At 41.2% G+C, this 26,707-nt stretch overlaps 1 protein-coding gene across 1 annotated transcript in view; it reads right to left on the minus strand.

Moving 5' to 3' along the window:
- Positions 1 to 26,707, minus strand: part of MYPN (myopalladin) — a 44,775-nt gene that overhangs the window by 3,529 nt on the left and 14,539 nt on the right. The window contains exons 5-18 of the mRNA XM_063406383.1: positions 26,059 to 26,130; positions 25,679 to 25,820; positions 25,096 to 25,119; positions 22,999 to 23,115; positions 22,208 to 22,577; positions 19,569 to 20,150; positions 16,990 to 17,137; positions 7,041 to 7,262; positions 6,443 to 6,592; positions 5,948 to 6,027; positions 5,335 to 5,461; positions 3,611 to 3,818; positions 2,725 to 2,890; positions 395 to 528 (exon numbers count right to left, since the gene is read on the minus strand). Coding sequence (XP_063262453.1) covers positions 395 to 528; positions 2,725 to 2,890; positions 3,611 to 3,818; positions 5,335 to 5,461; positions 5,948 to 6,027; positions 6,443 to 6,592; positions 7,041 to 7,262; positions 16,990 to 17,137; positions 19,569 to 20,150; positions 22,208 to 22,577; positions 22,999 to 23,115; positions 25,096 to 25,119; positions 25,679 to 25,820; positions 26,059 to 26,130 — 2,542 coding nt within the window. The remainder of the gene's footprint in view (positions 1 to 394; positions 529 to 2,724; positions 2,891 to 3,610; positions 3,819 to 5,334; positions 5,462 to 5,947; positions 6,028 to 6,442; positions 6,593 to 7,040; positions 7,263 to 16,989; positions 17,138 to 19,568; positions 20,151 to 22,207; positions 22,578 to 22,998; positions 23,116 to 25,095; positions 25,120 to 25,678; positions 25,821 to 26,058; positions 26,131 to 26,707) is intronic.

The raw sequence follows: 26,707 nt of genomic DNA on the forward strand, positions 1-26,707 counted from the left end.
GTCAGGCTAGGTTTGCACCCCCTGTGCTCTGTGGAAGAAGGGGTCTGCTTTCTTGTGTGCAATTTATTGCTCTGTGAGGTCGGGGCTGTAGCACAGGCATGTCAGAGGCAGTAGAGTTAAGGTTCAACTTGAAAATATATGCTTATTTGTCTGGGATTCTGGGAGGTAGAAAATAGGAGTAGAAAATATTGTGCAAAACTCCTGCTTTGGCTTTTTGTCCTTACCCTCCTTTGCGCCGATGCAGCAGAGCTGGTTTGGCCATTTAGCTGTATCATTATGTCTCTTCTGGGGCCTTATTAAGCTGTGGCCCTGCTGTGACACTGATTTCTAATCCATGCCAAGCCCAGACTAAGAAGCAGTTGGAGCCTTGTTTTGTTTCCCAGCTGATACCTACCATAAATGTCAAGGCGAGCAGTGCAGGAGACAATGCCAGCTTCGTTCTTTGCAGACAAGGTGTACCAGCCAGCGTCTGCTTTCTTGGCAGGCTGGATCAGGAGGCACACATACCCTGTTGTATCTTGATGCATGCTGGAAAACAGGGTTTGGGAATTAGTATTTCTCAAGAGCACATCAGCTTTCAGATTTTAAAATATGTATATTAAATATGAAACAGATACGTTGTCAACTCTATTCACAAAAAGGTAGCAGCGTATAGTCAATAGATTTGCTTTCACTATGGCTTCAAACAATGATCAGGAAATCTCAGATCTGTTCTGGCTCCTCTCAGTTGTGCACAGCCATGGTATGACTGTGGGAGCTGAATTATTACTCTATATATGTTAATATTAGCATTATTTATTGAGTACTAATGAGCTAAACCTATGCAAAGCTGCTGCACAATCACTGTATTTTTTCCTAGTTCAGAAGTTGGAACAAGAACATAACAAAATACCAAGAGCACTTCTACAAAGTTGTCATATTTTTCACAACAGCAACCAGAGCCAGTCAGAAACTTTCTTGGGGCACCCTTTTCCATGAGAAAATGACCAGGTGGGAAAATCAGAAAGATTGTTTAGCCAACACTCTGAAAGAAACCTGCTTCGTTGTTCCCTCCACTTCCTTTGCTCTCCAGTGATCTAAGACTTTGTGGCTGCAATTTCCAGGAAAAACCTTTCAGTAGGATATAACAGAAATGAGACTCCTCTGCTCTCCAGGCTGAGGCTGTTCCCTTTTATCAACCCAAGTGTTTCTCTCATTATAAAGGAAGATGTGCAAGATGAGCACTTCAGAATGCTTGAAGTTCCAGGATGTTCTGAAATTTGAGATTTTGTGTCCGTATGAACTCGAATGAAACCACAGCCTTGCAGGACAAGAGGACATTTTGTGCTTCAACCACTCTAGTAAAAAAGGGAACATTCACCCTTGGTTCCCTGCACTACACGATCTGCAGTGGGGTGCAGTAGTATAGGAGCTGGTGTGTGTCCTCGTTGTGATACAGAAACCTCTCTTGGCTCCAGGCAGGAAGGCAGCAGTGAGGCAAGATAGGGACAAACAGGGACGATGCTGCCCGTGGGTCTGTGCAGAGCCACTGGAAGCTTTTGGGGTTTCTGCTCTCAACTGGCTGAAATTGCAGAGCTGTCACAACCCTTATGCTTGCTCCTGGCACTGTGGAAGGTTTCCCTTGGCTGTTCCTCTGCTGAGCTGAAGCAAAAATTTATTTTCTAACATTTTGTGAAACAACTGGAAATGTGGCATTTTAGGACACTTGTTCATTTTCCAGTAACTGCAGTGTGTGCACGTGTGTAACCACAATTCCTATTAAATGGGAACAGCTAGATGGTGTAATCCATGCATTTGCTAATGGCAGACTCAATCCCCTCCTCCAGATTATCTATAAAGGTATTAAACAGGACTGGGCCCAAACCATACAGACTGACAGAAGGTCAGGTTAGGTGGGGTTTTTGGAGAGGCACAGCAGTCTCTGGGTAAGGACAGGGTGAAACCACTGAAAGAGTTTTCTAAGGATGCTTTCCCTTGTGATTAGTGTCCATCCCTAAGAGGTGCTGCTGCAGAGCCAGCTTTCTGTACTGACAGCCTGCAGGTATGTGTGTGAAGCTGATCTCAGAGATCCAGTGGCTGCATCAAGTTGTTAGTTGGAACCAAGTGAAATAAAATACTAACAGTCAGATACATGCTAAAGTAGAAACCTGAAAAAGTTAATCACAGCCAGGCATGTTATTTCATCAGCTTATCTTTTGCAAAAATTGAAAAATAGTGACGCATTTGGGTGCAAGAGCTGAACTAGAATGTTGTTGTATTTTGTAAGCATGGATCAAAGTCGCTGCCTTTGTTTGTGACCAGCTTTGTTAAGTTTCTCTATCTGACATGATAACCTCTCTATTACCCCATGCTCTGGGGCTCTGAAACTGTTCTGAGTTTGAATTCATACCTGTTGGAACTAAACTGAGAAAAAATAGCTTTGAGAGAATAAGGTGCTGCAATGCATTGAAATACCAGATCAGAGTGTGTCTGATAAGGGGATTCCTGTGTTCTGTCAGAGCCTGCAGGCTCTGTCCCCACTCTGAGGCAGTGGGGCCTCACGCCTTTGTTCTGAACCAAGGAAACAGCCATTGTTCACCCCACAGGGAGGCAGGATCTGTGCAGCTTTATGTGGGTGAAAGAAGTTGTTGTAAAGCACCACCATCTGGACTTGTCACAGAGGTTTTCATGGGAGCAGTTGGTCCAGCCACAAGAAACTTCAGCATGGGTGCTGTGGTACAGTACCTCATCCTCTCTCTGTTTGATGGGATGGTCTCGTTATCTTTCTTCCAGTAAAACACGGGAGGGGGCATTCCCACAACTCTGCACTCTAGTCGGACAGGGTAGCCTTCCGGAACACCACAGTTCTGAAGCTTCTCCAGAAACATGGGGGCTCTTTGTACTTCCTTTGCTGGAAAAAGAATTATTCAACAACAGATACTTTATTCTTTGTTCCTCTTTGAATAGTATGGAAGAACATGATAAAAATTATTCTTGTGATACCAAAACAGGCTATGAAGTTTAAGTGGGGTGTTGGAAGGGAAGTGAAATGCCATGACATAGACTCTGTAAGGGAACATAAAGTAAATAATAGATAGAACTGAAGTTCATAAAGGAATACATGCATGTCTAATGGGAATGAACATACTACCATTGCAGGAAATGAATGCCAGATCTATAAATTTCAATATCTCACATCTTTTAAGGCTTTATTAAAGAGCCTTCTGATTAAATTTGTCTGTTTAAAAACATTTTTAAACCAACAAAATTTGGGCTGAAATCTGGGATACCTCAACATATATGTTATGAATTCAAACCCTAAGCATTTTCTGGGGAGAAAGTTCAGAATGTCATTTTTACCCAGACAAGAGAGGAAGGGTGATAACGAGGCAGAGCTCTTATGGCATTCTGTTAGTAACAGGAGTGCACTCATCCAAGCACCAGGTGCATTCCCCTCCATCAGCTGAGGAGGGAAATATATAAATTAAATGACTTATGTACAGCTGTTGGATTCTCCTACTCTCCGTGCATTAACTATTTATCTATACTTGTCTGTAAGAAAGTAAGGTAAGTTTGAAGAAATGCATGCAGATAACTTCATCATTGGGATTAGTTTTGCAGTGCTTCTTACCTACAACAGTGAGCTCCAGACTAAATGAATTTTGTCCTGTTTTGTTAGTGGCAAGGCACGTGTAGGTTCCAGCATCACTTTGGAAGAGAGGATCGATGAGCAGAGAGTGCACTCCAGTCTCTCTGACCAGCATCTTGTGTCTGCCATCTGGGAGCACTGGTTTGCCATTCAGGAGCCACGTCAGGTCTGGCATTGGTAACCCACTCACCTGAGAGACAGGGAAACAGCTCAGACAAATGTCCAGCTGACACAGGGAGGTGAGGAAATTCAGAGCTAGGCCTTTTTACAAGTGCCAGCTGAATCACATCAAAATCTAGACCAGAAAGATTTTTTTTTGTAATTATTTCTCAGTTTTTGTTTCTCTGCTGACTACTTCCAAAAGGGAGAAAACCAGAAAACAAACAAGCAAAAAGATTTAAAAATACATGAAAGATCTACATTTTTCTTAGTCAGAAAGGAAGAAACCTAGATTGAAATATGAAATTAGGATATGAAAGTCACAAAAAACTCTTAATAATCTGCTAGTTTTCCCTTTTTTGGTTCTGAATAAAAAACACATTCCTCACTCTAAAATACTACAGAGTTTAACAGAGATTAAAAATGTTCTATACAAATTACTTTGTATTTTGTAAAATTCGATGAAGAATGATATAATACTTCATAGCTGTTGAACTTGCATGCTGTAGAACACTACAAATTAAGTATTTTTTGAAAAATTAGACTGTATTGTAGTATTAAAAGCCTTTTCAATAGGGAGCAGTACTTACTCCCGTCTAAGATACTGCTTTCCAAACAACATTTTACGAAGCAGAGGAAGAGGGAAGTGGAACTTGCCTGAGTGAGGACTGCTCTCTCCCAGGTTTGTGCAGTGCCAGACATGCTTTAAGGCTTCACAAGCTCTGCCAGGATAGCAGAGCTAGGAACAAGCAAATTCTTTGGCATGCTGCTCGTCAACTTTACATCGTAAATTAAGTAGTAATGAGTCTTGCTCATCTTCAGGGCATTAGCTTGTGCCTCAGAGCTGCTACCCTCTTCAGGGCAGAGCTCAGTGTCAGCACTGCTGCCTTTGCTGCACTGCAGGGACATAGAGGGGCTGCCAGAATGTGCTGGAGCAGACGATTCTCGTCAAGGTGTTCAGTAACAGGGTGTTCACTCTGTGTACTCTAACCTCTGACAACTCTTTCATGCCAGGATTGCAATCAGGAAATGGGGTTGTTTCTGCCTCTGTGTATGCTGGGGAAGCCTAAAATGAACTGGGCTCAGTGTCCTCTTTACAGGGAGTTTTAATCTTCAATAATTCAGTCCAATATAATGGGGACAATTGGTTTGAACACAAAGCAACATGCTGAATCCTCTTTCTCATGGTTTTGTGCTATTCTGGATTATCTTCAAGAATTGATAATGGAGCAGAACTTCTGGAGTTCATACTGGTAAAGGACACAGTGAACATATCTAGTAATTTGAACAACCTTGTAAGTGACCCTTCTGTTTCTGGGTTATGTTTTCTGTGTTCTTCATCCCATAGAATATTTGTTCAAAAGAAATCCCTGGAATCAGCTCCAAGACAGTGGCATTAAGAAATAGTTTTTAAAATGAAGCATTAAAATTTGAATGGAAAATGTTCATGCATGCAATAAATAATTGCAATAAAGAACATAAAAACTCATAGCACTACATGTGCAGAGGTAGGGCAAGTGAGTGTGAGCAGAAGAACCAGGTAATACCTTACAATCCAACCTACAGAGTCGCCCTTCGTGTGCCACCATGTCACCTGGAGCCTGCAGGAAGTATGGCCTGAAAAAGCGTTCTTGAACCGCCTCTTTGTCTCCTTCTGGCACCCGGGGTCGTGTTCTGCAACACAAAAATCACGTGTGTGTTTGGAAGTCAAACTGGTTTTCCTAATGCTTAAAAAAAGAGGGGGAAATTAAGGAAGAGGATGGAGAGACAGCTTGAGTTACATAAAAGGGCAGAAAGAAATGGACTGATTGTAATTTCATTCTTGTGTATTTTCCATTTAGACAGATTATCAAATTAACTGTATCATGTAGTATATCCTTAGATTCCCAAGCTGGCCTTTGCTTCTTTTTGCTTTTTTTGTCTGCATTTCATTTTGCTAATCCATCCCTTGCCTTTAGCTCCACTACAACAACTAACTGAAATCAAACTTCCCTGTATTTGAGAATGACCTTCAAAAACATAGAAGTGACCTGTTGTGAGGGAACTGCTGCTGTTATTTCCATTTTATGACTGAGAACTGAAGTTCAATGAATGCAGTGGTTATTTTGGATGCCTTCAGTACAAAGCATAAAGAAGGTCTGCAGGATTTTTTTCTTTCACCTGTGAGGCTGAGTTGCTGATATTCGTCCCCGAAAAGGGACACTCTGAACCATCAGGTGTCCTGAACAACTGATCCTCCCCTGCAATTCACAATGGAAACAGAATTAATAGTTGATTATGGCTTACTTCATTTTAAAGTATAAATATTAAACACTTACAGTGCATTAAGATTCATTTTTTATAAAGGAGCTGAACTATAGTGAGGATACCACTTCCCCAAAGCAAATGCTGTTAGCCTGTGGTTGAGGCAGGGGTTTCTCAAACTCTTCAGGATGTGGCAATGCATTTAGCAGTGGTGCCTGTCCCTGCTTATTTATTCATGCCACAGGTACTGTCTGCTAGTACCTTTGCACTGGCCTACTTTAAAATGCAGCCATGTGGAAATGAAAAAGAATTGGGAAAAAAAGGGAACATTTAAACTGGACAAAGTTGTATTAATGTATATTAGAAAAAGATGAAACAAGCATTTTTGTAAAAGAAAATAAAACACCTTACTTGTGGGTTTGCAGCCATAATGGTATAGTTGCCATCATCATCATTAGTAGCAGCTTCAATATGTAAAGAACATGTTCCATCTTCTTCTCTGTTCATTTTGAAATGTGTGTTTTTCTTTGAAATCTGCTTGCCATCCTTGAACCAGTAGACCTGTAGTGATCAGACACAACCCCATGAGTTAACAGTGACTAGAAAAATAACGTAAGTTGAATGATAGCTATTAAAATTTTAGACTACTATAGACTTTGCAGATCAGTTATAATGTGGAACAGAATGGTTCCAGGTTGAACTCAGGAAGCTGCATGTCATAGCTGGGCCTGTCCCTTTCTCTTTTCTTGGCTTTAGGCACGTCACTGGTTAGATCAGTTCTCATCTCTCTGAGAAGCTCTGGGGTTTGTGCAGTTCTGTGTCTCCTGGAGTCAGGTGTTTGGACCTCAAGGCTGATGCATGCTCAGGAGCAGATACTGTTATTTTGGAAAGGTGGGAAAGGATTCCTTTGGGAGTGCTCTCCACAGAGCCCTGTGCTTTGAAGGGATGTGCAGACATTAGTGTGGAGTTGGGTTTTGTTCCTTTGCCAGTTACAATGAGAATGACCTACCTTGGGAACAGGTATTCCAACTATTTTGCAGGTGAATGTGATAGGGGATCCTTCCATTACCCGAAAATGCTTGAGTCTCTTGTCAAAGATGGGAGCTATGTATTTGCCTGTAGGGATTTCCTCGTGTTGGACTTCATCGTCTGATTCATCCACCGGTGTCCGCTCAAGGCGAAATTCAATTTCATTCATCAGCCTCTGCTCAAAGCTTGAAATCCTGTATTCCTGCAGGGTGAGAGAGGCACAGGCCTGAGCAAAACCAGTCATGTCCTGGGGTATTTGCAGCCATTTGCACTTTCAGGCTTATTCTACAACAAGCGAAAATAAAAAAGCCCAACTTAACCGAGGACATCCCGAAACAGTCTGAATTTGGTTTGCAGGCACAGATACTACATTGTGAGTCTGCACAGTGTAATGACACTGAGCTTTTTCACAGGCAGCAAAAGAAATCAAACACGTAATTCCTCCAAGACCCTGTCAAAAAAAATTACACTCTTGCACACAGTTGATCAAAAGAAATCATTAAAACATACCAAATTTTTGAGGATTTTGTGTTCAACTATTAGTCACCTGCTAATTATAGAAGTGAATGCTGTATATTTTAATTCATAATTAAATAAGGAAAACTATACCTACTTAAAGAGAAAATTAGGAAGAAAGGGAAATATTTTCAGAGTAATTAACTTCAGGTTAAACTTGGACGGATTTCTAGCTGGTGTAACTGAGAATGCAAAAGATACTACATTGAAATTCTTAGCAGATTAAACAGATTATGCAATAAACCCAGCATATTCCTACGTAAATGAAGATTTCCAGATAGTTTGATGTGATTATGAACCTTCTCCTGGTCCCCTGAATTCAATTAGAAACGTCTCATCACTTAGCTGTTTTGCATGAGGAAATCTCCTGTCTAGACCAGGAGGTGTTTGACCAAATGTCTCTTGCTGTGACTTGTGAAGCTTCAGACCAAGAGGCAGCTTCAGTTTGTGCCTCCAAACCAATGTTTGTCCTGGGCATGGTGGAGCACTACAGCTACACCTGGGTGACTTCTCAGGTAGCACACTCTGCCCTGCACTGACACACACCTGCCAGAGCTCCTTGCTAAAGTCATTACAAACTGCCTTTGTCGGGGGTAATCCTGTATTACCTGTAGAAGAAAAACCAGTGTGCTCACACCTGGATTTGTGCAGGTTTTAAGCCCAGAGTTTGCATTCCTGCTTCTATTGAAAATGGAATTTTAGAAACCAACAAGTAGTAAATAAGAGTGTAGTCAATTCTTAGATATATTCAATTTGCATCATGTCTAGAATCCTATAGAAAGTAAATTAAAGAACCAGCAGATACCCCAAACCACTGACAATTGCATCCCTGATGGTTTAGCCATCCCATCTTACTGCTGATTATGCTCTTGACCAACAACTTACAGATAGGAAGGAGAAAAGAGGGAGAGGCAGCAAAAAATTTTAGCTGACAAGCTAAAACTCTGCTTTTTTCAGGAGACCAAAGAGACAGAAGTGGCCAGAAGTTTAGACCTTACAGCAGAGTTTTGAAGAGACAGGGGTTTATAAGACTTGGGGGTGAGAGGAAGAAAATGTGACAAAGTAGAAAAAGTTGGAAACTGCTATGGTGGAATAAAGACCCTGGTAATAGCTGATTTTGGAACTGTAGAGGTAGATGTTGTGTGTTTTCATCTAAAATGTCTGTGTTGGGGAGGTTGGTTGAAGGTTAGCTAGGGTAGGAAAAAGCAGCCAGCTTGGAGTAGGTAGGAAAGGAACTTGGTGAATGAAGTTGCTGCTGCTTGCACTGGTGCCTTGTTCTCTGGTGCTGCAGGGCTGTTCATTCCACGCAGCTTCAGAGCAGTGCGGAGAGCTGCAGGGTTCTGGAGTGTTCTCAAGGAGCTGAGGTTGCTGAGTCCCCCTCCAGGATCCCTTCCTTACCTCTGACACCTTCCCCCATCTGCTGTGCGAGCTCCCTGCGAGCCCAGCTCTGCCAAGCACAGCTCTGAGCTGGCCGCTGTGTCCCGTGTGAGGGGTGCCAGGGGCTGGGAGCCAGGCACGCCCTGGGACCGGCCCCTCCTCAGGGCTGGGGAGCACCACACAGCCTGACAGAGCTCCACCTCCTCCAGCTTCTCTTCCCCCTTGCAGCAGGTCTCAGCAAATTCTCATCTCATTGAAGCCAGTGTAACACTGGAGTTCCTCTGATTTCTCACCAAACAACCTGATCATTCTCCCACGTGGGTGGCAAGAACTGGTTCTAGCGTTCCAAGGGAAAGTTAAGCAATCAGTGTTTTACCCCGGTACTGAGAACAGGCCTGTGTCTTTTTAGGAAGGCAGAGTCATGTAAGAATCAGGGAGTGGCTGCTGTATGAGAGGGAAGTGATGGGGCTGGAAAGGCATTGCCATTACACTTTTTAAATGTGGAAGGTGTTCACTGCAGAACCAAATGCTGCAGAACAGTTAGATTTTGAAATATTGCAAGCTGATGGCACAGTCCAGTGTTGTTTATAGACAGCTGAGTTTAGTCAGCAGTTTTTCAAATGGATTTTTTTTTTTTTCTAGAATCATTGCTGTCCAAAAGAAGTCATGGTATGTTACGAGAAATGAATAGCGTAGGGTTGCTGTAGCCATGATGGCCTAGAGATGAAATCAAATGATGCTGATAGAGACAATTAACCTATTTTTTTTCATCTACTCCAGAAGTGCAGATCTGTCTTAAGGGATCTAACCAACTAATATAAATAAAACTTGGAGCAATCATTTTCAAGTTGTAGCCAAATTAACCTTGCGCCAGCTTTAGACATTAACTTCCTACAAACCACTTCATTAAGAAATATGGGCACTTCTTCCTTTTCAAATGTTTGCTTGCAGAAGTAAATACAATATAGGAAAGAATGCCTTTCAGGGGACCCTTTGAAGTTAATCATGGACAGGTTTCTTTGCATGTGACCCTGGATGTATTTGCATACACAGAAGGAGGTATAAAAGTAGCACTTGGTGAAAACAAAAGCATTTTGCTGCACCATCAGCACCAGGTTGTCATCGCTGGCAGCTGCTTCCCTGGCTGTGGAAGCCCCAAGTGTCCTTGTACAAAGGGAACTGTGCAGGCTGACTGCAGAGGTTTGCTCATTGGAAGGAGTTATATTCAAAAATACATTTTAAATTAGAAAAGATTGAAGTCAGAGTTCCCACAGTCCCTGTTTCCTGTGTGTTGCCCTCATATTTTGCTTTTCTAAACCTGTTCTGTGCACATATATATGCTTCTGTAAATTTACAACCAAACCAACAAGACCAAATTAACTTTACTGTGAAAATTTGAACTCAAACATTCAGAGGCCAAAGGGGTTACACCAAACTTCTTGTAAAAAACAGAAATCTCTGAAATAAGTGAGAATACACTTCTGAATGCAGAGTATAATCTTGGAGGGTTTTGCTTGTTCGGTAGGTTTTCTTTTAGGATTAGCAAGAATAGAAAGGAGTTGTTAATATGGCTTTCTCTGCTTTTATCACAGAAGCCCTAAGCCTATTTCTGAATGTGATTACAAAACTGGTGTAGGGCAAAGTGTTGTTGTTGTGGTTCAGACAAGTATTTCGTACAAAGAACAAGCCCATGTAGCCATGAGGTACAATGTTAAAACTAGGCTGCAGTTCAGCACACTGAGGAGACTGAGGGAAAGAGTACAAAGGTTCAAGCCCTGGTTTGGAGTCAAAAATGTAGCATTGCAGCTCCTTTTTTGGCGGCTTTCCTAAAACATGAAACTTTTACAGGCAGCAATTCACACACTTGTTCAATACTGTAGTCAGATATTTAAAATTATTATATCTACCAGCTAAAAATTCAAGCTGCTGTTCAGTGGTGCAATGCTCTGTACATAATGCATCTATAATTGCATATATTTATCTATATAGGCTGAGTAGATTGCAGCTTTGGAAACCTGCCTATTTCTTCTGCATCTAATGCACATTGTTTAGTGTGCACGGTGTGCAAAAGGGGAGTAGGCAGTGGTGCTTGTATTAATATTGTCACAGTGTTGTTTGAAGGGTAAAAGATTTAAAACTGGCCAAAGCAAAGCCAGGAAATGTGACTGTGTATCTGGAGTGGTTTTGCACTGTTCTAGTGGCACTCTGTGGCAGATAGAGAAGTGAAATGCAGCTTTCCTTCTGCTTGCCTCTGCTGTGCTTTGGCAGTATTGTTGGAGGCTGCTGGTGGGTGGCTGTACTTTGTCCTGCACAGCAAACAAAACCTTCTCTCAGTGCCAGTCTTGCTGAAGGTACAGGTTCACATCATTTGCTCTCTGTGATGGATCTGTTTGGCCCCATCGCCATAATTTTTGTCAATCTGAGAGCACAGCACCCTTCAGGGCAGGGCTATTACCTGCATTTTACCTGTGGGAAATTTTACCTGTGGGAAATTTTACCTGCATTTTACCTGTGGCCTAAAGGACCTGATGGACCCATGAAGGTAACACAAAAAATCTGTGACAGAGCAGAGAGCTGGATCATGGTCTCCTAGATCTTGTCAAGTAATTTAACTCTGGGCCTCTCTGCTACCTGTGAACATTTTTGGCAAAAAAGGGGAATTGCATAGAATGTAGTAATTCCCATTAGATTCTAAGCACCTTTGTGTATGAATACAAATTCTAAAACCCTGCATCTGTTGTAGTTCAAATTTATCTTTAGCAGGATTCAGATTTTAATGAATATACATATACATAGCAGTTAGTAGAAGCTTGTAGAACCAAAATAATCTGATGTTACCATAGTAAGTCATGGAAATTACCACAAACAGAAAGGCATGGGGAGCGCTACTCAAATGTTGATTCTCATGCATTTTATAAAAACAATTCTGTTGCCAACGTACCACCAATGCTAGACAAATTTCCCAATTTAATCTCAGTTTTGTAACTTCTACTAGATTGCCTTTTTGGCAAAATTATTCTAAATCCATGTAACAGTTTATCTAAGAAAGTGGCATAAATTTCATCTCAGCATCTGTTTCCAAGCTGTAACACTCCTTAACCACACAGTCTAATCTAGGCTACTCTGACTGAAATCTCCTGTTGGTTGGGATTCCCTCTCCTCTCCCTGTTCCCCTCTGAGCAGTGGGAATCAAAAGGCAGCAGATCCAATGTGCAGGCTTTTCTGCACTTGTCATGTCCTATGAAGAGGCGCCACTGGGGCACTTTATTTCCTGCAGATGAATTATATGGGGCACTTACGTAGCACTAGGCATGCATCTCATGCTTACCCAAACACAAACCATGAGGAGCCTAGCAAGTCATTGTCTAACCAGACAACATTCAGAGTTCAGAGTGATTAAGCAAGAGGGAAACGGAGGAGAAAGCAAATGGAGTTGCCATCTCCAATTCCCAGAGTTGACAGCTGGAATGAGTGTGTGCAAGCAGGAGGAGCTCAGCTTCCCTCTGTGACGTGATGAGCTCTGCAAGCCACGATGCCTGCCATGAAAACCTGCCTGGACTTTCTATTGATTAGACCTAGGTCTGGAGAGGACAGCCACAAGTGGTTGTTCCACTGTTCATTGCCACCATTACAGGGAGTTGATACATATTAATAGCAATTTGTCTTGGTCAGATTCTTAAATCTCTTTTCATTTCTAGTACAGAGCAGACAAGCTTCCATGGGGAGTCTTTGTGGTCAAATTCCCATCCCTAGTCTAAAATTGCCTACATTTGCTGACCTTTGAGAGATGATGTGAAGGTTGATTTTGAGCCAGATTTTTGGAGTGGTTGAATGAAGTGTAATTTTTGTGCCCTGGGAGCAGACTTCTGGGTGATTTGTGGGCCTTCCTGAGACTGAGGGCTCAGTATGGGAACTGCAGGAGATGGTTCTGTGAGATCAGTGTTGAGTATTGTTGGTGTCAGGGCCTGTGGGATGAGTTGGGATCTGCATATGGCTTTCGCTTTTAGTGATTTAAAAGCTTTTGGACAAACCCTGCATCCCTTCTGCTCTGAAATTTCTTATCAAGTATTCTCTAGCAAAGGTAAAGAGTATTCATGGGAGGGCTGTGCATAGTTTTCTAAACAGCTGTAGGTTTTTTCTTTCTCCTAAAAATAAGGCTGCTATCTGAGTCTTACATAAGACACAACCAATCAGCACTGCCACGTGATATTCTTCATAGTAAATGACACAGATATGTGAGCACGGTTTGTGGTTCTTATAACCAAAATGTATAAACCAGGCCCTGGTATTTAACTCTGCTTTCCTTTATTATTGCACGGGTAATTAATTTAATTTTATTACTGTACAGGATTTTGAGGTTTCATTACCTCATTTTCCTATTTTCTATTATTTGTATAACAAAATGTTGAGGAGATAATATCATTAATACCTAAGTTTTCCCTGTAAATCTGAATTTCCTCTGTTAACAGAGGAAATATTTATAGATTTATTTATATTGGTGAAGCCTGTGAATGCTTTCAAATATCAGGGGAAAAGAATTAGTTTCCATTACATATTTATGTTTTTCTGTTTTTCTGTTTGCCAAAGTCTCCCCAGAGTCTCCATCTTTCCTTTTCTCCCCACACATCTTTTTGTTTCTGTGTGATGCATTCCAACTGAACATTTCTGAGTTATTTACTTGCAGGCAGATGAGAGGCCCCACAGACTAGGCTGGCAGATTTGGGGAAGGGGAGGTGACACTGGCTGTGCTCTCTTTCATCAAGTGGTGCAGTTACCTGACACTGTGGTTATGAGACTTGGATGCTTGGTCTTACAGCATTTCAGCCTCAGTCTCTAAGAGAAAACTGCAAGCTTTGTGCCAATAAAACCTTCTAGGGATGAAGAGCAGTGGATGAGGATCTTTGTCCTCCTTCACTCTGCAGAGATACTGAAACATCCACTACACCAAGGACACAAATGCAGGTGTTTTTTGCCCTCGTTTCTAGGCAGTACAGAGATTCTTTTTTTATTTCTCTGTCTCAGTCTGTCTCTGTTCCTTTTCTCCATCACAACCTGGAAGAAAAAATTCTAACAGCTTCCTCAGAGGACCCAAATCATTGAGCTGAAATGCTCTTTGCAATGTCCTGCTAATTGAGGGCCTGTTCTTGGTGCCCAAAAGCCTTAAGTTTTATTCTTGGAGCTGGAGAGGGTGTTTTTCTACCACCTAGCTAATTTGCTAGCTTTTCTAGCTCAGGTCACCACTTACAAAAGCTGTTCTGAAAGGTGGAATTTCCAGATTTTTCTCCTGCTGTTAAAGAATGCTGAATTATTTGAGCAACCTGGGACAGCACCAACACGACATGTACCCACTGGCAAGGAGTGAAGGCTGCCCTTATGGGAGTTCAGAGTTATGGATTCCATTGTCAAGCCAAGAAAGACACTGAGTCAAGCCTCCTCCATCCTGGGATTTGTCTTCCTGTGATTGCATAAAGGCATTAGTGTGCCTTTTGTTTGAAAGAGCTGAGCAAATCTGACTGAAGATGTTGGGGTGTAACTGAATTATGTTTCTTTTCAGCACTCCTAATTGTGACGAACTTTCACCAGGCATTAGAGCTTGCTACCATCTGCAGAAATGAAGGGTATCATGGTTTTTTCTGGTAAAAATGACAGCTTGTTATTGCATGTACTTGATCAAAGTTGCAGTTAGAATCTTGGCAAAGCCATATTTGTATTTCTGTCAGCACCTCCTAGTCATCATAGCTGGAGAAGCCCAGAGACTAATCTGTTCTGTCCCATGCAGCATCAGCAAAATTCCCAACTGTGTTCTGATCCTGGATTTCTTTATTGTTGGTGATGAATGATGTACTGGATGAAACAGAAGGAGTACATCTGGATTATCAGATATCATGCTGAGTGCATAATGCTGACTCTTACGAAAAGCTCATCTTGTGAGCTAAACATTTTTCATACGGAAGTCAATTTTAGATAATAAACAGAGCACCAGAATGCAAATCCCTTCTGTTCATTACTGTCCTTTATGCAGTAATACAAGACAATGCCAGGACTTTAAGGCACAGGCTTGTCATCTGCAGCGTTTGCTCTGGGTGATCCCTGCATGCTCTGCAGGCATTGTAAATGAGAGGTATTGAAATGCTATTGAAATGTGGGGTCCCAGTGCAATACTCTAAATAAAAATATACCAGAGGACACATTTTATGAGAAGAAATTTTTAAAATAGCATGTAGACAATACAAAGAGACCAACATTGGAGATTCTTGCTGGATGCTGCAGTCCATTATGCAGTGATCTCTCACACAGAGGAGACTTGCATTTGTATTTATGAGAAAGTAAGCCCTTCCCTACCATTACCATAATTGATTTAATACAGATATCCTATGTGTGGAATGAAAATGTTCTCCTTTTTAATTCTGTGTTAACTGTGAGAGGAAAAAAAGGACAAAATATAAGGATGTGGATCCAGCACTCCAGCATACTAGTCTCATGATGCTGATTGTTCTGTATAGTGTAAAGCAATAGGAATTTTGGAAAATACTCCTCCTCTTGTCATCTGCTGAAATAATCACTGCCTTCATTGAGGAGAAGACTCAGGCTTGAATTTGCTGGAGTAGGCTTTTCTCAGATGAGAAGAGTAAAATCAGAAGGGATTAAAGTTGGGAATTGAGAGGAAAATGAGGAAACTTTTATTGACATTAATTCATTGCCATTGGCAGTCAAATTACTGTAACAATTAGGGAAGTGCCAGTTTTGAACTTTTTCAGCGTTTGAGGAATTTGAGAATCGAGATTTAGGCTGGGTCTCATACAGAATAGCAAGTAAGTGTATAAATAACTTTTGCTGTCAGCAGATAACTTTGACACTAGTAGTGATCATTGTTTCTAAAGGGGTTATCATGCAGTTAACTCCAAAGACTGACTGGTATTTCACAGTAGCTCTCCAAATAATTTGTCTTACTAGCATAGCGAGTACAAATTGTAACACTTGTGATTCATCTGCAAAACGTTCTGCTTGCCAGTTGTTTTACTCAAAGTGCTTTGGCAGCGTGGTCTGCCAGAAGGAAAGGTCAGCAGCAGAATTAAACCCCCCAGGGATTACCCTGCAGTTGTCCACAGAGGGGACTTTGCTCCAGAGCCTCGCTGGCGTTCTGCTTCTCTCTGCACGTTCTCTGTCAGAAGGGCTGCTGGATGTGGGGAAAAGTTCTTTGGCTGACAAGAGATGAGGGCAAACCCTTTTTGCTGCGTTAGGCCTGAGCTGGTGGGACAGCTCTGGAGGGCTCTGTGGCCAAGGTGAGAGAAATCACCTGCAGGCAGAGCAGCTATCTAACAGTCCTGAGTGTGTCCTATTGTTTTTTGAGGGTGCTGGAACCTGATTTACAGTCATTTCAACCTCTAAATACTATTTCATTCTTTATTTCTTCTTTAGTTTCGTAGACAGTGTGCAGATCCAGTGCATTTATTGATTCCAGTTAAGAGTGGACTGATATTTTTTTTCCTTGAACTTTGTAAAAGATTTTTTATTTTGCCAAATTCTTATAATAAAGTTCTCCAAGAAGTCCCTGTCAATTCATATAAGTTTGGGAATTTGGAAAAATAGGTTTAATGCTAAAAAAATTGAAAGCCTATTTTCATTCAACCAAAAGAAAAACAAAAACCTTATCCTAAACTTTTCTTATTTTACTCTTTGCTTTAAAACACAGAGTGTATGAATGTGTGTGTGCAATGAATTGAGCAACTTTTAAAGCAAAGAAGTAAAAGCCAATGTCCAGAAGCTTCCATGAAAATAAAGACGTTTTGCATTCATAGCCTTTTAGATGATCAGAAATGAAAAATACTGCTCAGTCACAAAGTAAATTTTCTACAGCTGCATCCCTCATGCTTTCTGTTTAAAGCTCCAGTTTGCTATTCCAAACCAGTACTCACATGAAAGCTCCTCCTGCAAAGTAGTGTGGCAGCTCACCCACACAAACACCTTTCTTTCCACATCATCATGTATGTCTTGTTCATGAGTGATTTTTTTAAAATGACATTTGATTTTCTTACCTGCTGACCACTTTGTTGATTGGCATCCTCTCTGAAATGCAGTTTTCTTTCCAGGTCCTTTACAAGTGCAGCTTTGTTTTCCCGAATAGAGTCTTCTGTCGCTAATGGCAGAGGCTTCAGGTTTTTCTTTGTTAATCCCTGGGTTGGGCTATTAAAAGAAAATTCTGATACTAACATGCAGCAACCAGTATATATATTATTTTTTTACCTGTATGATATGTTATGGTGGAATCTATGATTTATTTACATGGAAGCCAAAGCACAATAAAGGATGTGATTTTTTTTAGCGGTATCTTAATGGGGCATCCCATTCCCATGCAGTAGAAATTAAAAACTCACATCTGAAAGGAAATAAGGATTGTGATGCTATAATAAGCATCTAAGCTCCATTTCTATTTATCCTGCCATAATGAAGTCACAGTAAATACTAAAGAAGTCAGTGTAGGTGTTACCTTAGGTGTGCAGTGTGTACATTTAACTGCTATCAGGCAATAATTTAAAAGTTAATACAATTTCTCATTAATCTTTATCTCACATCTTCATTGTTCATTTACTCTTTCCATGAATTTTATTTCTTCAGTTTCTCTCGCCCTTTTATGACACCTAACATCAACAGTTATTTTTTGGTTTTTGTTTTATAGACATGGTCTGTTTAATTTTAGTAAGGTTTGAAAATAGTTCAATTCTTAAATAAGACTCTGAGGAGACTGTGAGAGTGCAGTGCTGGAGCACAGCAGCAGGACAGTGCTTGGGAGTGTGCAATATTCTGGTAGTTTACCAGAACAGGTGTTGGGATCCTGGTAACAGGCTCTAGGTAAAGGCATAACTGGTGATTGCTTTGCAAGGTATCCTTGTGTGGTTCTGCAGACACGCTCACTCCTTTTGTAGCCAGAATTACTGTCATTGATACTGCCAAAAAAGGGAAGCTGAAGCTTCAATGAGTATTTACAGATTATCACAGATACTCTGATAATGTTCAGGTTCCCTCTTGACCTTTTGTGCCCTGCTAAGACTCTCCCATGCAGAGGTCAAGACTTCAGTCTCAGCAAAAGGAGCACTAGCTGTGTGGGAATTCAGCTCTGGGCTGGGACCCAGGAAAGCTGAAATGAAGAAAACACATTTAACTAGTTGTCTGGCAGGCATATGGTGATGGCTTGTGTGGCCATGCCTGTGAGAAAAAGGGAAGCACACTGCGAGGTTAAGTGTCTTTAATGCAAAGAGAAAAGCCCTTGAGCACTTGTGCCCCAGCTCTGAAGGGGTGGAAGGGGACTGGTGACAGCTGCAGCTGGTTTTTGCTTGCCCTTGCAGCATTGTGGAAGCAGACCAAAGGCCTGAGCTGGCTGAAACCTTCACTGTGACCTTATAGCTTTACGCTGTGTGCCTCATCAGGATGCCAGGGCTGGGAAGACCTCCAGGCACATGCCAAGGGGTGATGGCAATTATGTGCCTGTGCTGGGCCACTGAGAGGGCTGTGAGTAGCAGAGCAGTACTGGTTTGAAGGCAGGACTCTTGGCACACAGAGCGGTGAATGCTGTAGACACAGGAACACGTTTTTCTGTTGTAATAGCAGATTGGTTGGTGTAGTATCAGCAGGATAGTCAGGAGATTGTGACTTGCTGATGGCTATCGCTGCCTTGAACTGTACCGTTGATAAAAGGGGAAAATATTCCTTATTTTGTACAGGATTTGGAGTTCTATGGGTAAAGAATCGTACCAATTTACAGGTGCTAGCCATGCTAACACAGAGTACACATAGTCCACAAAAGGGAAATTCACTTCAACTCCACCAGTAAAGAAGAGAAAATATTCCTTACTTTGAACAGGATTTGGAGTTCTATGGGTAAAGAGTTGTACCAATTTACAGGTGCTAGCCATGCTAACACAGAGTACACATAGTCCACAAAAGGGAAATTCGCTTCAACTCCACCAGTAAAGAGGAGACTCTTAAGGCCACCACTTGCCAGTACATCATTATCCTTATTTGCTTGTATCATGGTAGCTATTTTGTCATAGAAATCATGCTGGCTGTTAATTGAAATATTTATGTGCAAACCGTTAGCTCTCCTGAGATTTTCTTGGAGATTTCAAATGTAGAAAGCAGTGCAACCAGAAAAATATGTTTACATAAGTTATTTCTTAGTGTCACCTGGACTAAGAAAACACTTGGAGTGTAAGGTACCTTTAAAACTTTACTCATTGCTTGCAATAGGTAGGAATGGTTTTATACCTGGTGTAAGCAAAGAGTCTTGGAGTGACTTACCCTGCAAGCTCATGGAATCTCTTTTCTCACACTAGTACAGTCTTATGAATCTCTGAGCCCCCACATTCTTGTATATCTGTTTGTATCCTCACACTTCTCTATCTTGAATTCTGTCTTATTGCAGAAGGTATTATCCCTTCTTTTCTTTCCTGGATGTAAACGTTAGAGTAAATGACCAGAATATATGAATAACTCACTTTTCTATTTTACAAAAGACCTACATTTCAGTGACTCCCCACTGAACACCTGGACAGAAATACATCCCAGTTTCCCTTGAGTATTTGTCCCTGCTTGTGTGCGTGTGGTTTGTGCTACTTACGTGGCTGGTGTGCTCCTGGGCAGGCCCATGGCGTTGGTGGAAGGCGCGGCGGGAAGGGAAGGAAGAACAGCGCTGAGGAAAGCCACGGGGTTCTGGATGCGCCCGGGTGGGGAGAGGGGAGCGGGGGGCACGGCCTGCGCCTGGAACTGTGTCACACTGCACGTGGGAAGTGTGAACGAGGGCACCACGGGCTCTTTAGGGCTGGGTACAGACTGTTCACTCCTGCTCGTAAACCCTCCTGACGGCCGTGCTGGGGCGGGCGGAGGGTTCCCTGTGAAGTTCTCCGTGCTGTTTGTTCTCTGGGGGGCCTGAGGGATGCTGCTGAAGGTGGCCGAGGAGCCGGCAGAGGGGCTGGCTGGTGGGGGTGTTTGCGGCGGCAGGAACTGCTTGGGGCGGCTGTAGCCGAAGGATTGCGGGGCAGAGGCTGCGCTTGGCTTGTACAGGGTCGAGGTGGACTGCTGGTAGAAGGACGTAGAGTTCACCAGCGTGGTGTTGAATGCCAGCTCTCTTAGAGATGCCTGATGCACCTGCTGTTGTTCCAGCAACACCTGGTTGTGGAGCTGTTTTAACTGGCTCTGATCACTGCACAGAAAATAAAGATGAACAGAATTGGTTATGAGTCTGAATGAGCCACTAGGCTGCATTTCCGTGTGTGAATTCAGAGAGAAAAATTCTGTGTCCTGTGATACAGTAAGAGATGGGAAACTGCTACATGATATATTCTCTAACATTAAGAGCAGAGCATAATCTAAGTTTGCTACTAAAGTAACCTTTTCCTTCATCTCCCCTTCTTTGCCAGAGGCAGCAAAGCTTTTTGTCTGCAAACTATTTGACTGAAGATAATTCTTACATTTTAGCATGTGAAATAGAAATCTTACTTGAAGATATTTAAGGGATAGCACTGTCAAAGTCACCTTAGTACCTCTTTACTTGTGTAACTAAGAGTGAGATTTGGTATACCATCATTTAAATGAGTGTTTGTAAGCCAGGCTGCATTATTTACCTCCTGCTGAAGCGGGTTCTGAAACCAGCACTTTGGCTGATAAAGCTTTGTAATAATCCACCGTAGGAGATATTACCAACGTCATTTAGGTGGCGTTGACATTCAGTGACAGGCAGGAGTGGATAATTTGGAGAGGAGTTGCATTCCATGCAGTTATTTTTCTCTATGATATTTACTAGATAGTTTTTTGGGGCTTTTTAACTTTGCAGTTAAGGAAAATCATTTTGCCTTGTCAAGTGGTTTATTTAATTATTATGTATGTGGGAATACAGCACATGAAAAACAGGAGAGCTTTTTCCCTTCCAGAAAAGACATAGAGGATGTGGAAAATGATTTTGTGATAAACTATGGAGTTTTATTATTAGTTATTGGAGTTATTTTATTAAATAACTACTGATAAAAAGTGGAAAATGTAGATGTAGAGACCAATCACAACTGCTCCTGACAAAGAAAATACATACTCAACATAATTTGGTTTTAGTTCAAAGACTTAGTTTCTACAATGTGCTAAACAAAAATCACATTAAAGGCAGATAAAGATAGCAATTTCAAGCTTTCATGACGTAGAATGTTAGAGAGTTAGTAGTTGTGTGGGCCTGATTTTGTGCCCTTCATATATACCTCTGCATAATAAAGCAATCCTTTGTAATACAGCTTTTTTGGGAGGGGGAGCTGAGAGAAATTCTGCTTTATGCAAGTATTGGGTACTTAAAAACTGCTTCTGTCTGCCCCTTAAACTCACTATAGCTCAGAAAGTATGTAGGGCTGTGAATGTGGGCTTCACAAATTAAAACCCTGAGCTCCAAATTCTTCCTCTGCTACAAGGAATATAAGTTCTGTCTTCTCCTTGTAATGTTTATGCTGTGAAGTTACATCTTTGCTTAAGAGTACCAGTGAATTACTTTATAAAGTCCTTCCTGAGCCCTTATGTAAAGCGTCTGCCTGTTTAAGAAAGGAAATGAAGGTGTTTGCGTGCTTTCTGTTAAACAGTGTGTGGGAGGTTGGAAAAATGCTGAAAATGCTTTTCTTAATAAACTGCAGTGTGAATTCCATAAATTGTCCTCTAAGAAAACTACATTGCTTCTTCAAATTCCCCCTTGAGCTCCCAGTGCACCAATCACACAGGTGCTTTTTAGTTTGAGTGGCTTCACATTATCAAGCATTTCCAAGTATTTTATCTGTTTTGGGAGATGACGTTTGTGGGACATACAAGTCATGAGGCATGGCCTTTGGGATGCCAGTCTGTACTGTGTGTAAGACTGAATGTGTCTGCTTTGGGCAATACCATACCCAGAATTCAGTGAGATATGTTTGAAGAACCTGCTTTTATTTTGCCTGCGTAAGATCAGTGATCTTCTCCTTTTGATTGCAGCAGAAAACATTATGAAATTAATAACATTTCAAAGGGAAAACCTTTCCCTTTTAAAATTGGAGATTACTTTTCCTGGGAGGGATATACAGGAAAAGTAATCTAGTGCTGGAGAATTTGTTTTCTAAGATTATGGTTAATTTGGCCAATGCCATTTAATTCTTTCATTCTGTGTTTGAGTTTTTACTCTAGTGCAATACTATTGTGGTCAATAAATACTAAATAATGTTAGTGCTGCTCCTGAGAATTAGACTTTACTTTACTTACAGCTTTGGTTTAGCCAGCACTGGGGGAGGTTCCTTGGATGGGGATGTTGGCTCTGGTGTCTTCATTGGCTGTCCATTTATCTTCTCTGGGAAATGGTTGGGTCTGCTCTGGTTTGTGGCACCAGGTCCATCCTCTGAGGATGACTCACTTCCTTTCTCATCTTCAGGCAGCTTGAAGTGGACACGGAGCCCAGCCTTGGAACTGGACCTGGGTTCGTTGTGGTTCACAAGAACGCCCTCGAGTTTGGGTTTGGGTGTTTGATTTGCTCCGTGGCTGGAAGGAGTCTGTGCGGGAGGTTGGTGCTCAGTAGCGACGAAGTCGATGGAGCTCGTCGTGTGAAGGGCAGCAGCATTGCTGCTGTCTTCAGGTGCTGAAAGGGGAAAGGGCAAACCTTTGGGATATGTAAATGCCAGAAATCATAGTGAAATGAAACCACAGAAGCTACAGTGCAAAAAATTCACTCTGGTGTCCTTCCAGCTGCTGCACTGAGTTGTTTGACCTTGTTCGTTTAGGAACAAATGCCCTTGGAAAGGAATATTGTAAAGGTAGAGGGAAAAGGGACACTGTTCCAGTTTGGAAAATCAGTCATGATCTTCAGCCACGTCCCTGGTGAATTATTCCACTACATCTTTAAAATACAAACTTTTTTTCTTCCCCAGAGAATTCTCACACTTTTTAGTTATGAAGAACATTGCCAGAACTTGAGCTGCATTTTAGTCAACAGTACACATAAATCACAGCCTGCTCTGCTTGTGTCTACTAGGGAGCAAAGGACTCAAACCAGCTCTTACCTTTGACAGTCAGACGAGCTATACTGGACACTGTGCCATATTTGTTGCTTGCAGTACAGGTGAAAGTGCCAGAATCTTCTGAAAATACTTCAGCAATAACGAGAGTACAAATCTCCTCTGCAAAGCATCAGAGCAGGGTTAGTGCTTGAAGTGAACACACAGTGAGCAAACACACAGAGCCCTGGCTGCCTTTGGGGAGATTTTCTTAAGGTCTTCCACCTTGCTCAGTTTGTTTCTAGTTCCATCAGTATTATCAATTTTGGCAGCCTTTGTGTGCAGCAGCTGTTATCAGCATTGTCTGCAGCAACTGGTACCCTCTGTGCTCCAGCATGCCCAATGAAAGCAGAGAACAGGTGTCAGCAGTGTGTGGAAAGCATTAGGAAATGTTTTCCTGACACGTGAAGTACAGACTTAAAAGAACTTAAAATTTAATTTGGAAAAATATATAGTGTGCTCCAAACTCTCAGCTCACTAAATTTTTTATTTTTATCTCTGCAGATTGAAAGATTAATTATAATTGACTGGGAATAATTCAAGTGGAGTCACTCTGAAAGGGGGAGAAATATAACACACATATAAACTTGTTTTCAAAAATACCAGTGCAGATTTGCAGATAGAGGGTATTGTGCTAACTGTGCTTTCAGAAAGTTGTCTTTTGACTTCTTAGTGAAGATTACCAACGGGCACCAAAAATATGCTAGCAAAATCATACTAGGAAAAATTATATTCCAGACTAGAAAAGTCAGTCTGGGTCTATGAGATTCCTGTGTGACCAGTATCTGACACGTCTGGGCAGCAGTGCCAGCTAATAAATACCTATCGTGATGGGATTTGAAGGCTGTGCTGCTGGGAGGAGGGGGGAAAGTAACATCTGAAGTGAACTGAAATGTGGGCTGATAAAATTTCTTCATCTACTCAGTGGCTGTTTTTCTACAAGTTTGCAATAAACTTTCCTAAAGCCCTACAGGATAAATATTCTATGAGTACTTTTGCAGAAGGCCATCATGCACTTAAACTTGATTGTTTCATCACCAAGGAAAACCTAACAGCAACAAAGAGATTGTTTGCTATCAGCTCTAGGAGAATAATGGTTTATTATAGTAGTATGATAACAGAACTGGTTTAAGGCATCACAGTGTCCAGTTTATCGTGCTGGGATCTGCCAACCACTGCATGCATGGAAATCCAGATTCCTTCTGAATGAGCAGCAGGTGATGGGGCTGTGACAACTGCACCCGACTGATTATCCCCTAAAAACTGCTTCACATTACTCAGCAGTGATGCCACTGGACAGTAACAGAACAGTGTCGGTGGCTTTGGTGGAAGCTCCATTTTTTCATTTCTGAAGCTCAGACAGAGGCAGTTCCTTTCAAGACTCTTTTTGGGGTAAAAACATTTTGAATAGGGCAAGGAGAATATAGAAGTTTATATTCCATCAGAATTAAAATACTCCTTTGGTAATTTTCCATCTTGAGAGGGGCAGCCTCATATTTTTAATGGCAAAAAGCATAGTGAGGAGAATGAAACTCTCATGGAGAAATTCTCAAAGCTGTAAGGCTCCTCTGCTCCAGCCCTGTGAAGTAATCCACATTCTGCCTGATCCTTGATATCAGCAGATCCAGCCACATTTATAGGATTTGCTGATAGCAGGGGTGGAACACCTGATGTGGTACTCTCATATTACGCTGGTAGGGAGCACAGGGAATGGCTGACATGGCTAAATACCTGATGCAATGTTCCCTAACTGGTAAACTAGATAAAAATAGCTCAGGTCTACCTCATCTCGTATACTTCAGGGTCTCAGATGTACTGGGGATCCTCATACATTAACTTTATTAATCTTTAGCTCATTTAGATCCTGAGTTAAAAGTGGGTCAAAGCAGAACAGAAACATTATCTTCAAAAGAGCCTGAATTAATTCAAATTACATGTTTGTGAGCAGTCTACAGTGGAATGTACATCACTAGGAGCTATAGAGCATGCGGAAAAGAAGAAATTACATTCATTAAATAATGAAGTTTTAATAATTATATTTTGTGAGGTTAAATCACCACATTTATGTAATGAAAAAATTATGAGCCTTTTGATGATGCTCACCTGGTTCAGCCATCGATCGTGGTTCTAAAGGGAAGAAGAGCAGAATTGTGAGATTGAATATAGTTATTTTTGCCAGTATTTCTTTTTCCTTGAGCACTAAATAGAAAGTTTGACCTTCTAAATATGATGGAATACTCTTTTTGATCCAATTTTCTGTTTGGGGGAGGTGAAGACAGCCAGGCCTTTTACTCAATGGTATGTCAAAGCCACTGAACAACATGAACACTGTTGGGAACTTGGGAATAGGAAATAAATTCTCCAAGTAGTTGTTTGGGGTTTTTTTCAGTATTGGCACAATTTTATTTTATCTTGAAGACAATTTTTGAAACTCTGACCCACATGAAATCAAGATATGATGAACCATTATTTCATTTAGGTTTAGTTTAGTGTGATATTTTATGAATTTCTGTCGAATTTTCACAATTTCAGCATTTCAGAAACTTTGAGAAAATTGCAGATGTTCTGACTGCATTTGAAAATTAAAATTACAGTTGTAATAAGAAATTCATGGTGTTGCTGTGTTAGAAATTTTGTTGCTTGCCTATATTTTATTAGACACAATATTTTCCCACAAGAAACATACTTTTCTGTAATATCCTAAAATCTGGAGAGTCTTCTATCAGTGTTCCTTCTCTGTACCATTCAACCTTAGGGGAAGGAGCTCCTTTCACCCGACATTCAAAAACAACGAGCTGCCCCTCAGAAGCTGAAATATCCTGTAACATCTAACAGAGAAAATGAGTAGACAGTCAGTAAATGTCTTAATGGTCTGGAAATAATACTGATTTTACTGATTTCAGCAAGATTTAATAAAACACTTAAACCCTTGAATGGCTTAGGAAAAGCTTTTTTTGTTTGTTTGTTTTTGTTTTTGTTTTTTGGTTTTTTTAGAGCTATTTGTAAATTATCTCTCTTTACAGTTATCTGACCTCTACTTTTCAAATATGTCATAGGAGAAATTACCTTTGTAAATACAGGAGCAGCAATTATAGGTCTTCCATCCAGTCCTTGCAAATAGTTAGTGGGGCTTTGAGCCTGCAGATCACAAAACATCACAAGATGATATTTAGGTGTACAGACATTGTTTTTTCATATACAGGAGAAATGTGCTTTTGGAATGACATAAAAGAGACTGTGGTGGACGAAGTCCAAAGCAAAATACCTAATGCAATGAACAGAAATTCTGTTGTGTACAACTGCTGGAGACCTTCCTGGATGGAATAACAGCAAAAAGGCTGCTCTTGCTTTATTGCCTTACTCAGTTAATCATGGCAAGAAAAGCTGTAGCACAGTGTAACATCTTTTCTTCATACTTCAGTAAGGCAAATACATGTTGTCTGCTTGGTCATAGTCCTCTTTTGAAGATTCTTACTTATTAAATAGTTTTTGATGTTAATAAGGAAAGGTTAAGTCAAGTCACGTGTGTGACTGCTACCATATTTCTTCTCCTTTGCCAAAACCCAAACCTTTTACAGAGGTGGGATATCAACCTGTTGATCCTACTCAGTGAAAACAGAATGGAATTGTGTTCCTCCTGGAAAACTTTGTTGTAAATGGGTTGAGGATTTAGTACAGTCTTTTATTTTACTGCAATAGGAGTTGCCCTAGAACA

This window comes from Prinia subflava, chromosome 9 (genome assembly GCF_021018805.1).
Source record: "Prinia subflava isolate CZ2003 ecotype Zambia chromosome 9, Cam_Psub_1.2, whole genome shotgun sequence".
NCBI classification, from domain to species: Eukaryota; Metazoa; Chordata; class Aves; order Passeriformes; family Cisticolidae; genus Prinia; species Prinia subflava.